A 15,876-nucleotide genomic window follows, 5' to 3' on the forward strand; every position below is an offset into this window, starting at 1 on the left:
GATCAAGATGCTAAATAAGATTTACGCTCAGAAGAAAAACTCAAAGAATGGCTTGTCTAGTTATCATAAAAAAACAGCGGAAAATATTAATATAAGACATTTTTTGTCCTCGCGATACTTTATCAAGTGGTTTTAGAGTTCAATAATAAGGTGCCAATTTTAGAATTTATAAATCAAGAACAACGTATTTATTTTTATCAATGAGAAAATATAATTATTAATTATAACTAGATAGAGAGAAAAAGAAAAATAGGAATGAAATAAATATATAAAAAAATGTTATAGTAAAAATGAATAAGAGAATTCTAGAATGCTATAGGTATATATATTTCATCTATCTATATACAATTTTTGTGCCTTTGAATTGCAATACTTGTTGCTTTCATAATTAACATCATAACAGTCAGCAATTCAAAGTATATTTTTTAAAATCTTGGCAGGAATCACACATAACTTTTGATACTCAAGTCGATTACTTTTCAGAGTCAACGAGTTTTCTTGGGCAAGTGTTTCTTATACAATTGCATTGTATATCAATATAAGAATCACAAACGCCCATTTTTATCATTTCATATTTTTTTCCGTACGCACAATTTTTTTTTTTTTTTAATAACCATAATGCCGATCGCTAAGCTATCGATATCTAAAAGTCATAATCACTATTGATTTTAAATTCAATGTGAAAGATCTTTTGTTTGTTAAAATTTCTGGTATAATTATTATAAACACATCAATTACGATCTAAAATTACACCAGTGATTTTGATTATTAGAAAAAAAAATAAAACTCAAAAAGGTCGTTAAAAAATCAGTCTTTGCGGAGAGATAACAAGAGATTATCTCATCGTTGTTTGATTTAATAAATTTTTTTGTTCATTATGATTTTCCAACATTATGACCTTTTCATATTCAAAATTATACATATATATTATACCTTTTGATGTTGTCCAATTTACAATTTACAGTGTCAATTCCAATATACATCATATTTCAATCCCTCTGAGCTAGACGCCTACTTTGAGTTTGTAATATATATAGGGAGCTTATCACTTGGCACTGGACCATATCCTCATTTCGTCCTGTGAGGCATATATTGCGCTATATATATATAATCAGATTAATTGAAAGATGCCAAAAGCCAATCATAATCATTGAATGATTTTTGGCCTTGTGTCAGTCTTGTTTATTGCTACTATATATTTTGTTTTTTGCGAGAGACATTACGAGAACATCCCAATGTGTTTCATTTCTATTATTTGCTCGTCCTTTAATTGAGGACAAGTCTCGAGGGCCTTATGCTACGAATTTAATGGTGTCGCGCCAATATTGCTGATAAAACTCGGACATGCATTGTCAACTCGATCACCGCCTTGTAATGAAAAATGTCTATAGGTCATGTATTCGGGTGGATTTTGTTGTATCGGCTGTTCTCGTTTTGCGGTGGCTCGTTGCTTTTTCATTTTCAAATAGCCAAGGATCGTTATCAGCAATACAAAGACAACAAAACCCATACAACTTCCAACAATTAAGCCCAGCCTTCGGGTGAGGATGTTTGCTAAACCGCCCCTATCGCCGAGGGAGCCCTCACCCACTATTGAATTAGGAGACTCAAGGGTCCTTACTTCGGTACAACGACTCATGGGTGAGGTGACCATCACTGGCATTGCTGGACTCTCGATCACGTCGTCTTGAGAGGCGTTCCATTGCCAGGAATTAATGTCCTCAGGGATTGGTGTTCCCCAACTGCCAAGACCGAGAACACAGATCAGATAACGCGTGTCCGAAGCCAGCTTCGTCAGCCTCACTGAACGTGCCTTCGGGTCCAGTAACTTCCCTCGCACCTGTTAACCATATAGAAGAGAACTCGTATTAGTTTAACAAACCAAGTTTTATGCGGATGAATTTCCAGTTTGATGTATGGCGATTATCAACAAATTTCTATGGGAGATAAACTTTAGCAACCCCCCTGGGGGTTATCTCAATTTCAAACTGAAATTCAAGATTCTTCAATGGAATCTCTAAGAAAAGTTAATGTTGTTAAGATACTATTACAGGAATTACTATACTGAAAAAAGGATTTGGTTTTGACAAGAAAACAAAAAATGGACCATAAGAGAATTCAATAAAAATTAATAATAGAAATTATATAAAGATATATTTACCTCGTCAACATTATCAAGTGCATGATATGCTACTTGATATCCATGAAGTCCAGAATGATTTCGACTTTGCCAAGAGACAAGAACTGAAAATGGTTGAATATCTTGAATGGCAAGTTTGAGAACAAGTGGCGAGGAGCAAAATGCATTTGGATCAAGGTCAAGAAACACAAGTCCACGAAGTTCCGGCGGTTGTTCGCATCTTAAATGTCCTCCTTCCATATTAGTCACTCCCACACCATTTCTTCCACTATGGCTGCGACCCACACCTCCAACCATTTTTTGATGATCGCGCAACCATTCCCAAAGCTCTTGGGATTCACAGCCGCAGTTGAGAGGATTTTCTAATCGAAAAAGAAGACAAATTGCCTTTATATATATCAAAGTTATCGATGAGAGAAGAAACTCAAGAAAAATTGTTTTTATTCCACATATTTTGTTTGTAAAAATTAAATTCATCATTCAATTTTTTTTAATATTTTGAAAAAAAAGTTTTTAAATCGAATTTAAATGGAATTTTAAAAAAATGAGTTAAAAGTTATTATAAAAGTTTTATTTTACTTGAAAGAAAACGGCACTAAAGAAGTGAAAACGATTAGATTTTTTTTGCTTGGAAAGTTGAAAATTAATTTTCTTCAAATTGTACTGCAATTTAGTTGTTTCGTAATTATTGCCCTTTTGCGGACAAAAATAACTATTTGAACTCGTTATCCTAGATTACTTTTATAAAGAGAGATTCTTTTCAATTTACCATCAACTTTTTTCGTCCTTGTTAGTTTTAATTATGTTTCCGCGAATAAATAAACTTAATTAATAATGCAGATTAAAAATACAGAGCGAAAAAAGAATGGTCTTTTTTTTTGAGGGGTGAGGCAAATTATTCTCCATTTTTTTTTCACCAATCTTCAATTTACCCAATTCTAAATGACGGAATAAAAAAAATTCTTTAAATTGTCAAATTTGTTGAAAATTATTTTTATGTTTTAAAATAACTTTGTAGAAAAAATTATCTAAAGAGAAAATGATTAAATAATGCAGAAAAGTGCCGAAAATAAACTTAAATTACAAATTCAGAGGTAGAAATTATCTTTAACAAAATTTACATCTTTTTTTTTATCTCTATCATGATTTTGAAAAAAGAGAAAAGAGTAACTTGAGAAAAATAAAGCAGTAAAAAGAAAAGAAATAAAGAAGAGAAAAGTTTTATGAAGAAAACATTACCTTCAGCCCTTAGACTGCGAATCTGTGTTTCTAAGGGTCGAAAGGCGTTCAGTGGTAGATTTTCAAGATAATTCCTACTGAGATCGAGTAGACGAAGTTTCTTCAAAGGCCTGAACGCCTCACTGGATATCGCACTGATCCAATTCCCATAGAGGTGCAACTCCACAAGGCTGATTAAATTCTTGAACGTGATTTTTTCAACATTGCTAATTTGATTATACGAGAGGTCGAGAATTTGAAGGGATTTCAAATCAGATGGAAATTCTTCCACTTCCTTTAGTCGATTGTGCGTCAAATTGAGAATACGTAAATGTTCCATACCCTGTAAACGTTCTTTGGGCAAATTCTCCAAACTATTCATTCCCAAATGTAACGTCAATAAATTTGGAAGACTCTTGAATGCACCTGGCGACACACGCAGTATGCTATTTTGTCGTAAATAAAGATGAATCAATGCGGGAAATGATTCAAAATCTTGTGATGTGACGATACTTAAATTAGTGCACGATATGTGAATCTCTTGTAACAATGGATAAGATGCCTCTAATGGTAAATCGTGAATTCGATTAAGTGGATTTCGAGTTAAATTTAACCAAGTGAGACTTGGTAAATTTTGTCCTGACAATGCGACAGCTGGTATTTGACGAAATTTATTTTCCGATAAATCAACGCGGCGTAATAAATTTGATTGTGAGAAAAAATTTGCCGGCAGGGCGTTCATATTATTATTGCTTAGATCGACGGATAATAGACGTGAAAGATTGACCATTGCAAAACCTGACATTGTTTCAATTTTATTGAAACTTAAATCAAGTTCACGTAAATATTGTAAACGAGTGAAACTTGCAACGTCAACGGTTGCTATTTGATTGTGTGATAGTGTGAGAATTTCGAGATTAATTGCACCCGAAAGGGCTGAATATGGTATTGAGGTGAAACGATTTCGATCGAGACGAATTTCACGTAACGATTGTAGGCCTTGAAATATTTCCGGTGGTAATGCACGTAGTAAATTTTTCGTCAAGTGTAATCGTGCGAGATTTCGATTTAAAATGAATATTGTCTCGGGCATTTGTGATATTTGGGCATTATCGAAGAATAAATCCTGAAGCGATGAGAGACCATTGAGACTATTATCCATAATTTGACTAAAATTATTCCCTGATGCTGCGAGAATTTGAAGTTTTGGTATTTGTAGTCGTCGTAATGCGGATGCTGTAAGAAGATTATCCTCTAGTCGTAGTTCATTCAGATTCGACAAATCGCGAAATGCACGACTCTCAATTGTCATTATCGACGAATTACGGAGATTTAACATTTTTATTGGTAAATTTGATTGAAATATTTCGTCTTCCAAAACGGTTATATGATTATTGGCGAGGTCTAAAATTTTCAACTTCTTGAGAGCAGTGAGTGCGTAGGGATCGAGTTTTTTAAGGCCATTATCCTGGAGATACAATTCCTCGAGTTCGTGTAGTTCGGAAAACATTTTCGCCGTGATTCGTGATAATTTATTCATACTTAGTTCGAGTACCTTGAGGGCGCGCATGGGTTGAAAGGCAGCGTCTTCAATAATTGATATTGAATTATTGGTCAAGTATAAACGTTCCACAAGAACTAGATCACGAAAAACTGGTGCTTGCAAATGGGTTAATTTATTGTGACCCAACCACATAATTTGTACGGATGCTTGACCCTTCAGTGAATCATTGTGTAGTGTTTCGAGGCCATTGCTATCGAGTTGAATTGAAAGAAGAGAACTTGTGGAATGCGATGAGGTGAATTGAAAAACATCACCTAAAATTGAGAGTTGATTACCTTGAAGATTCACATGCTGAAGATTCTTGAGTGAATTAAATGCACCTGTTTCTATTCGACGAATGGCATTCTTTTGTAAATGCAACTCGAGTAATGCTGGCAGTGAGGAGAAGACGCCTCTTTTTACCTCTGTTATTTGATTGTCCTGAATACGTAGTTCCCGTAGTTGATGTAATTTTGTGAATGTACCGGCTTGAAGTTCGCGGATTTTATTTCCATCGAGAAAAAGTGATGAGAGATTCCCGCATTGTGTGAAAAATTCCTTTGGCACCTTCTCAATGTAGTTGTTACTCAAATGTAATTGTGTCAATTCGGTGAGGCCCGATAGTCCTCTACTGTCAATTCGACGAATTGCATTTTGTTGCAAATAGACAACCTCAAGGGCAACACTTCCTGCAAATGCTTCGCCTGGTATTTCGAGTATATTATTTTCAGCCAAATAAAGTTCATGTAGTTCGGGTAGTTTGGCAAAAACACCGCCAATGTAATGGATGTGATTGTGACTCAATTCAATTGTACGGAGACGTGCATTATTTCTGAATGACGCAACATCCAAAAAGACAATTTTATTGTGACTCAAATCAATTGATTCGAGATCTTTGAGCGAGATGAATGCATCTTTGTGAACTGTTTCAATGGAATTATAATACAGTGATAGTGTTTGCAAAAGGGGACACGGTCGAAAGCAGTCTTCGGTTAATTTTTCAAAATCATTACTACTTAAATCGAGAATCAATAATGATCCAAGAATGGAGTGTCCGTCATTGGGAAATTCGGAGATTTCGTTCCAGGCAAGCCTGAGTGAATCTAAATTTTGTAACTTTCGAAATGGTGCGATTGGAAAGAGTTTCAATTTGTTTTCGGCCATATCAAGCTCACTGAGACTATCCTCGAGGCCGGCGAAAGCGTATTCGGAGATTTTCGATATCTGATTGCCTTTGAGAGTCAATTTTATCAGTTTCAATCCATAAAAGCAGTAAGAGGATAGATCCTGAATGAGATTTGCCTCGAGGTCCAGTGCAACGAGTTTGTGAAGATTAGCTAAAGCTTTCTGTGGCACGTGCGGGAGGCGGCCAGCGACTAATCCCAAAGATTCGAGGCTATCTTTCAAGTTTAGAAATGCGGTTTCACCCACGTCACGTAGAGAAGAATGAGATATCTCCAGGTGCCTGATTTGTGAGCCCGATGGAAACGAACCCTCTTTTAATTCCTCAATGGCTTTGTCCAACTCATAGACCCTTAATGATTGAAGTATCACTTCTTCTCCTGAAAAGAAAAGATCATTTTTTTCTACCTTAATATTTTAATGGGTGCTTATTAAATTGTAATACAGGTAAATAAAATTTGTAAATTGATTAATTTTTTTTAGAAATACCTGCATTGGTCACGATTTTTTGTAATGTGGATCGAATTGTTTCCTCGGTGGCACCTGCACACTCGAGGAAGAGTCCATTTTCAAAATTGTAACAGGGACAACCTGGAATTGTTTCGGAAGGAGGACATTCTGATGATTGACTGTGAACTATTGTAATAAAGGAAGGAACACATATGATGAGAATCAGTGATCCAATGCTCCATCTGATTGAAGAGCACAATTGTCCTCTCAGCTGTCGAAAATTTCGCATCATCGTAACATCACATTTTCTCTGAAACATAACAAAAAATAACATTTCTAAAAATTTGGAAAATTTTATTTACTGTGCGTGGTATTTTTCAGTTTCTATTTATAAATATGTTTTTAATATAAAACCAGGGGAAAATATGTTTCTTTAAAATTAAAATAAAATTACTCCTGTTATTAGTGAACGAAAAAATTAAAATATAACACATAACGCTCATAAAGATAAAAGCACTGAAAGCATATAATAAAAGAAAAAAAACCCGGTAATTTATGTTTTGTTTGCTCTAAATATTTTATTCTTAAGAATATTCTTTTTGTTTTTTTTTGTGTCCGAGAATGGAACAATTTTATTCGCATTGCATTTTATCTTTAAAAGGGAGTTTTAAATATTTTCTTTTGTTTCTTTCTACTCACGGGCTTTTGTTTTATTATTGATCGATTGCAAATCGTCCACTAAATACGTGATGGACGTAAGCTACATGAGTTTAAATTTTCCCGTCTAGAAAATAAAGCAAACTTTTATCATAGTGACCTGCTTTTTATCAATTCCACATTCACTATACCCACAGTATACTTTTACATAGTTTTTCTCTTTGTCCGTTGGTCAAGTATAAATAATTTCTTTACTCGACGACTACGACATTTTTATCTATTTACGTAAAAGATTTTAATTCTAATAAATAAGTTTACTTTCTACCATAAATAAAAAAGGAAAACATTTTTCGTATATAATTCTTTTGAATTTGTTTGACTCAAAGCTATATTGAAAAATTATATTAAAATAGTTTTAGCTTATTTTTTTCCATAAAGCTATGCTTCAATGAATTTCTATTAAGTTCAGTTGCCTCAACAGGTTTCAAAGAAATTCTTGTTTTTTTAAATTCTAAATTGTAAGAAAAACAAGAAAATTATGAAATTTATAATAATTAGAAATTTTTATAAAATTGATAATTTTACTATTGTTTATATAGAAATTAGAAATTTTCAAAAGGAATTTTTGAATATTTCTTGATATATATATTTTATTAATTGTGTACGTACAACGTTGAATTGGATGTCATGTCTTTCTTATAATTCTGAGATTTTTGCTTCTAGAGAATCTTATTATATGTAACCAAGGCAACGTGTTTCATATTGTGGCGTGTATGTATGTTAAATAAGAAAAAACAAGTAGTTGAGAAAGAAATGCTTTCTGAAAAGGGCGGAAAGTATATCTACTTCCTAGTCTTTAAATGAAATTTTATACAAACTTTATGTTTGAGTCTGAAATGCAGATGTGTCTTAACTGATTCATAAAGATTTAATACGAAAAAACACATTTATTCTTTTAAAAACAAATCTGTATTTTTTCATTGGCAAACATTTTTCTTAATGATGCAATACAATCTGTTTTAAGAATTTTATTGAAATAATAAAATAAAGATTTTTTTTAGAACTCATTTGTCTGACTGAAATTATTTTACTACTGATATCAATCTTTAGTACTGATACTAAAATTGTAAAAAATTAGAACATTTTGTCTGACTAAATCTGTCGTATTTTCAAATATGCAAAGCAAAAAAGTATATTGATCCAAAGGGTAAGATTTTTATTTATTTTTATAATATATATTTTTCTCGTAAAATATGATATGTCAGTTGAAAAAATGAACTTTTCCCGAAGGGTTGAGAGAGAGAGAGAAGTAAAACGTAAAAAGAACCTCGTTGTAGATTTGTTCATAGGAGAGTCAAGTCTCGCACTACTTTCTTCTATAGTTCAGTACAGAATTGTCGTGCACCTACTTTTGCCACTTCTACCTCACAGTATAGCAGATAGCGTATAGCGACTATACTATAACTACACACAAAAAAACTCGTTGTTTCTCATTGGGGACCACTTCCTCGGATATTTTTGCTGCTATTCATTCTATTCAGAATTGCGCGTTTAATTCTTTTACAATCTTTGTTGGATTTTTAAAAATATTTTCTTTCATTTTACAAACTGTTCTTTATTTTAGTTTTTCGTTGTTTTTTCAAAGAACATATTTTCAACTTATTCAATGAAATATTTGCGCGAGTCTCAGAGTCAGATGATTAAGATTAAAAGACGAGAAAGGGTGGAAAGTGAAAATTTTTTTTTTTTCCCTCCTTTTATTGCGAGAAGAGAAATTTGTTGACACTTGGAAAGCAAATAAACGACGAGCGCCGTTTTGCAGGAAATGAAACCTTTGCCTATCGTTTTCTTATTTGTGTTGCAGGAAATGTTCAATTTAGAAAGAGATTTATGACAAGAAAAATGTAATTTTATGTTTTGTCTATTTTTTAAATTAAGTTTTCTTATTACTACTCTGCTAAGAGAAAATAATAACGAAATTGCTCTCGCAAGCTTTGATGCATTTAATGTAAGAAAGTTTTCGTTCGAGAAACTTCTTATGCAATTAGTGTATAATGCTTTTAATTTTCAGAAGCATAAATTAAAGAAACTCATCAGCAAGATGATGAATAAATATATATAAAAAAAAGGTTTGAAAAAACAACTGTTATATAATTATGAATAATAAAGTTCATTTTTATTGGTATTTATTATTTATTTTAAATTTACTAATTAAACTTTTCTATGGTAATAATTTCTTTTAATTAAAGTTACAAGATTAAATTATAATTAAAGATACAAGTTTAAAATTAATTAAAAAATACAAGTTAATTAAAGGTTATTTAAATAAATTAAAGTTGCCATTTTAAATTTACTCTTTTTCCACTTTGAGAATTTTGTGGCCAGAGGGAAATTTTTCTGTACATTTTTAACATTCTGTTACACTTTGTGTGTGTATATATGTGAGCATTAAACGCGAGAAGGGACTTGAAGGGAAACAATTGAAAATAATTATTTAAATTTTGGAGTAGTTGAACCCTAAACGTTTCGTCGACCTTTTCAGCTCTCAACTCTTTCTCTCTTTTTCCTTTTACTTTTTGTTGTCGAAATAAAAAGAAAGGCATTGTCCGAAGAGGGAAAATTCACCGAATTCCTGGCACGATCCCCATAAATGCGTTCTAGGGGTCGTGTCAGTGTCTACCATTAATAACCGTTGGTCCTCTACTTCCGGCTTGTTCATAGTTCTATCGATCAAGCTGCGACGGACGTGTGGAACATTAGATAAAATGCTCTTTGGTTTCTAGTTGCGCAGACAATGAACACTGGCGATTACGCGCGGTAAGCCTCCAACTAATTGAAAAATAATATCACACTATAAATCCATGTTGCATGTTTCCATAAAACAATTTAGTTCCAAAAATTTTCCAATTAAACGAAACAAATTTAAACTTGAAAATACGATTTTGAAAACATAAAATGATACTTTTGCTAATCCGATTTGTTTAATTCGCAACAATTATATTTTTTTCAAATTTGCAAGGGGAAAATAACACAAATTATTCAATTAAAAAATTTTATCAACTATAGTGGAAAATTCTTTTGTGGTTCTGTCTGACTGTAATGGACTTTTACTACTGGTATCAAAATAAGAAGAATTAAAATAAAATTACAGGAATTTTCAACTATTTGTCTGGCTAAAACTGTTTTTACTACTAAAAAATTCAATGCTACTAAAAAATGCATTGTCTGACTGAAACTGCCTTGTTCTACTTATTGTAATAATTTTGAGAATTAGACAACCTTTTTGTCTGAATGTAACTGACATTTACTACTGCTTTAGAAATTTTTAATTTATCGTCTGACTGTAGCAGACATTCACTACTTAAACCAATTAAATGAAATAAAATTACTTTAACTAGTACTGATACCGAATTTACAAAAATTAAAAATAAGTTTCCCTTAACTACTGATACTGAAAATAAAAATTTTAAACGTTCTGTCCGACTAAAACTTATCTTTACTACTGACACCAAAGTTACATAGAAATGTTTTATCTCTGTACTACTATTACCTCTGACATTTCAAAAATTCTCAAGTTTCGTCTGACTGCCACTTTTACTACTAAATTCAGATAATGGAAGATCTAATCAATTACAATTAATCAAAAAATTTCTAAATTACCAAAAAAAAAATTAAAACAAAAGATAAAATAGTCCTAAAAATTGTTTTACAGCAATTAAAGAGGGTTTTTTCGCGCTCTTAATAAATACACTCGTTAGTTTTATTTCATCCACTGCTTTAAACATTGTGAAGGTTTCTTTATTTATGACGAACCAAGGATCGTAACTGGAAACGGCTTTAACGTGACTCTCGCTGAAACAGTAAAGTGAGAAACACTTCGTTGGTACGTGGTACGATTTTAGCGTTCACAACAGATACTCATCCTGTTAGCGCGACTCGAGGTATCCACAAAGGCTGTAGAAGTGCGCGCGCGAGCGCGTCTCTGGAGTGCATCTATCTTGTCGACTGCAAGAACTTTCGTCACGTCCGACTACTTACTCGTTCGGGAAGCTCGCACTGCGACAATTAATCGACAATGTGATTCCTCTTAATTCCACAGCATCCTTGCTTTATAACCATGCGAAGTTTCCTCTCATGCATCAACGATTCGATTCTAAGTTTGCTGCCAACATTTACTGATGTGTTGCGCTCTTTAATGTTAATATAATTCCAAATAAATTCAAGTGTGACGAATACATTTATTTAGCAAATATTTATTCAATTAACTGTAAAAATTAATTTATTTATTAATCATTATTGCAAAAATAATAAATAAAAAAATTCATTTTTCAAAATCGTATGATGTTTTAATTGACACATTTTCTTTGGATGGAAAATGAAACTATGACCATCGGAGTATATATATATATCTCTCTCTTGTTATTAGGTTTTTTCAAACTTTAGATGATGGGAATAGTAAAAAAAATATGAGAAATTTTATTATCAGTTATGTTCCATACACTTTTTCAATTTAATGATTTAAACAATAAAGTTCACAAATTATATTCAATAAAGTTTCACGTTATTGTGTCCTAAGAGCTTAGTTTTTTTATGTATCTATACTTGATTAAAAATTGTTAATATATTTTTTTTATTTGATATATCATAAAAGTATGTTTCAATTTATCATTTTTTTTTCGTTGACAAAAACATTCCGCCTTAGTTCAATATGCAAGTTTAAAATTTTACTATCTGTAGCAATAAATGGGAAATTTAAAAAATTCTCTGCGGATTTGTGTGTTAATAAAACCAGTATTACGAGTTTGGAAAATTATAGTTTTTGTGGCTAAAACCGTGGGTCAATTTCAGGGCTATATTTTTGAAAGTAAAAATATACTTTTTTTTGCACTGGAATATAGAAATATATGATTTTTTACACATATAACTATATTTTATAATAGAAAAAAAATATATTTCCGCATGGTACACGGTGTCGATTTCCTGTTGATTTTAGGACGGAAGAATGGCAATCTTATACTTCTCTTACTTCATCGTGAAACTTAAAACGTTTAGATCGATCTTAGCTCAAATAGCTTTACGAAATAGGTTTTTCATGCATCGTCTCTCTTTTCTTCAAGAAAATATATTGCTTTAATCCGATTCGTCTTTTGATCCTGTTACCGCTCGTGCTTTTACAGAGTGCTTACTTCTGAGTGTGAAGATTACACTTTTTTTATCACCAATAAATCTAATTCAAAAGGCAAATATAAAACAATTGTAAAAGAATTATAAATAGATATTGTATACGATAAATACGCGCTCATTTCTCAATTTATCACAGAAGCTTTATTCTTTATTTTTAAAAAAAATTACAGTACATGAAAATAAAGTTTAATAGAAAATCTATTTTACTACTAATATTAAAATCATGAATGTTTAAAGCTCTGTCTGTCTAAAACTGTCTTTTACTACTTGTTACAAATTTAAAAAATCTTGTCTTACTAAAAGTGGATTTTACTACCGATACAAAAACAGGAGTTTTATTGTATTGTCTGACTAAAACAGATTTTTCTACTAGTACCAAAATTCCGAATATCTAAAAAGTCTAACTGTAACTCCCCCACTACTGAAATTAAATACCGAAATTTCTCTTTTCCCCCTTTGGTCTCTTCTGTTGTGGATTTTTTTCATTTCAAACATCGGCATAAAAATCAGAGTGAATATAACGGGAAAATTTTCACCCTGATTTCAATAACGCTGCTAGTCAATAACGAGAACCAACTATATACAATATATATCGAAAGTGTTGTATGCGTTATTTTGCTAAAAAGGATTCGATTTGAAAAAGTCGATTCGTATCTATAAAAAAGCGTCGACTCTCAAAAAACACTAGAAAATGAGAGTCGGCAACTGCAAGTGTACATATATGTTTTATGTAAATAGGCCAAAATCAGGATTACCAACACACTCTTCTTTTTTTTATTATCAATGTGTATGTGTCAAATGCCAATATAAAGAACGCATTCCAAAAGGCAGACGCGCGCGTTCTCTTCTCTCACACATTGACACAAGACGTTGAACGAGAGTGCTTCCGGTGATAGATGAATCCACTCTTCACTGATGCGCCACATTTGTTTTCCGTCAGCCGATTGGCTTTGAAAGGAAACCCTGAGCGCGTACCAGGAGGCTTTAGCTTCTCGACGGAATAACGGATGGGGGATGCTTAATTAAAAAGAAAGTCTTCTCTTTTGTAGAATCAGCGCGAAGATACACGTATATATTCACTAGTTTTTTTTCCTTTTTTTTTGTTCTTGAGACATTCTCACTTAGTGACAGACAAGTGAACATTTGAATAGGTGCGCATATAGTAGCGAAGGGAGAAATATTCTCAAATGTAATGCTCCTATATATTACACTTTTTCACAATACTTTTTATAAATAAAGAAACTCGATTTTTTGTATACTAAGAATTCATTTGGATTTTTAATTTGGAAATTTAATTAAAATAATAGTTTTGTTTGGAAAAAAATTGAATATATTTTGTGTGTTACAAAATCCCTGGACAATAGGGTGGAATTGTAATTTTTTTTCTTTTTGACATAATCGCATATGATAAAGTTGTATTATGTTAATATAATAAACATATAAAAAACATTTTAGAATGAAATTTATATACAAGATACACACACATATGTATGCTTGAGAGGGTATATCCCATCGAGGGATGCCTCTTGTTGGAATTAGGGGGACGAGAGCCCAGACACAATATGTCCCTTGTGTCCGGGTGCTGTAGTACCGAATGTCCCAATTTGGTATACCCCCCGATGATCCCAGACGTACATTGAAACGTGATTTGAATATTTCGGTCTCAGTCTCGAAAGGTCTTTGGCAAGCAACAAAACTTATTCCAATAGATTTATATAGATATATACAACACATGTTTTCTCTTTTAAAAACGAATGATTGATTTCAACCTTACCACAAATTTTTATCTAACTTTGACTACTCCAATTTTTTGACGATCCATCATTATTTTCATATACAATTTTAATTGGACTCCTTTTAATTCAATTAAAATTCCTATAAAAATTAACTTTTTTTACAGCAATTTTAATGCTTCATCATTAATTTTAACGAAATTGATAATTATTTATAAATTATATCGCTTTTGCAGAATTTTATGAACGAGTGTAATAAAAAAAAATGTGTCAACAAATTGAAGACAATTTTTGCTAATTAAAATTTGTTAACGACCTTTCATTTGTTTTCATGATGATCGGGGGAAACTTTTTCGATGGCTATTAATTCCATCACTCTTTAATTATCATTATATTTTGAAATTAATGAATCTAGAGTAAATTCTATATTTCTCTCTCTCTCTTTCCTGCTGTTAATATGCAATCATTAAAATTGTTACGGCAAAAACATTTATCAAGAAATGTTTAATAAAATGAAATGTCGAGTGTCACTATATTGAAAGCGCATTGAAATGTAAAAATATTTAACGAGAGACGCATATATATAAAATATCTCGGTGTGTGTGGGAAAAAAACAACTTCAAAGCTGTCACTAAAGAGAGAAATATTAAAAACAGAAAACGTTTCAATTACAAACACGCACACGTTAAAATTAATATAGAGAGAAAAATGTATTTTTTGTATTTTTAATTTCTAGAAACTTGAATGAAATAACTTGAAACGAGTAGAAAATCTTTTGTATTGTTAGAATCGAGCGAGGAAAAAAATCAATGTATGTTAAATTAAAATAAGTGACGGTCAGAAAATATAATATTTGCCAGGAAAAAAAAATTGAAAATAGAAAAATTTAAAAGAAAAAAAAATGAAAATAATATTATAAAAATTTTAAAATAGGGGAAAAAATAAGAATTCTGAATTATTTTTTCTTTTTTAATAGTATTCTCTTTGATTCTAGGGCGGAGAGAATTTATCTTAAATGAGGTCTGTGTGCTAGATTATCAGACGTCAACCCCTTGCAGGTTGCCGTTGGCAAAATGGCTCCAAGTGGTAAAATAACGCTAGTATGTGTATGTGTGTGTTGAAGTTTAGCAGAGAAAATCAACGAAGGGGAGCATATTTTAACAATGGAGCGACAAGTTTTCCTCTCCATTCTTCTATTTTTTTTTCTTTTTTTTCTCTTTTTTTTCCTTTTTTGACCAGTATGATGTGAGCAGATTTCTGAATAATAAGTACAATACGTCACTAGATGTAAAATCCTGCATGTATATATACAGAATATATTCCAAAGCACTCAATATATACTGACAACTTATGATTTGGAAAATCCTTTTAGACTGCAGTTTGCGCTTATCCTCTTTAGTCCTCGTTCCAAAGCAGAGTATAAAGTTACGATAAAGTGATACTAAAAAGTATGGTTGGGGGGAAAGAAGAAGAAGAAGAAGAAGTTTTGGAAGACTCGTATCGAAGTCTCTCGTTTTATGTACGTGAAACGATGATTGCTGTCCCCCAACGAAATAATGTCTTTACAGTTCCCACTAAGCATTTTCCCTTTAATGCGGCTTGTTCTTCTAATAGAGATATATAAAAGTTATTTCTCTACTAAAGCTGCTAATGGTAAAAGTGTAATAAGAAAAGCAATACCAAAAGACAACACGGAGCCTCGCGTATCTGGCTAGATCCCACTGATAGGATTGTATTACGCAATAACTCTATGTAAACTTTCGAGTGTA

At 31.9% G+C, this 15,876-nt stretch overlaps 1 protein-coding gene across 1 annotated transcript in view; it reads right to left on the reverse strand.

Moving 5' to 3' along the window:
• Positions 1 to 583: 583 nt before the first annotated feature.
• The window catches only part of LOC127278605 (protein artichoke-like), a 58,343-nt gene continuing 43,050 nt past the window's right edge, over positions 584 to 15,876 (reverse strand). The window contains exons 3-6 of the mRNA XM_051300406.1: positions 6,573 to 6,843; positions 3,380 to 6,463; positions 2,162 to 2,502; positions 584 to 1,840 (exon numbers count right to left, since the gene is read on the reverse strand). Coding sequence (XP_051156363.1) covers positions 1,298 to 1,840; positions 2,162 to 2,502; positions 3,380 to 6,463; positions 6,573 to 6,825 — 4,221 coding nt within the window. The 5' untranslated portion in view covers positions 6,826 to 6,843 and the 3' untranslated portion in view covers positions 584 to 1,297. The remainder of the gene's footprint in view (positions 1,841 to 2,161; positions 2,503 to 3,379; positions 6,464 to 6,572; positions 6,844 to 15,876) is intronic.

This window comes from Leptopilina boulardi, unplaced genomic scaffold (genome assembly GCF_019393585.1).
Source record: "Leptopilina boulardi isolate dan_hultmark-lab unplaced genomic scaffold, ZJU_Lbou_2.1 LbouV2_112, whole genome shotgun sequence".
NCBI classification, from domain to species: Eukaryota; Metazoa; Arthropoda; class Insecta; order Hymenoptera; family Figitidae; genus Leptopilina; species Leptopilina boulardi.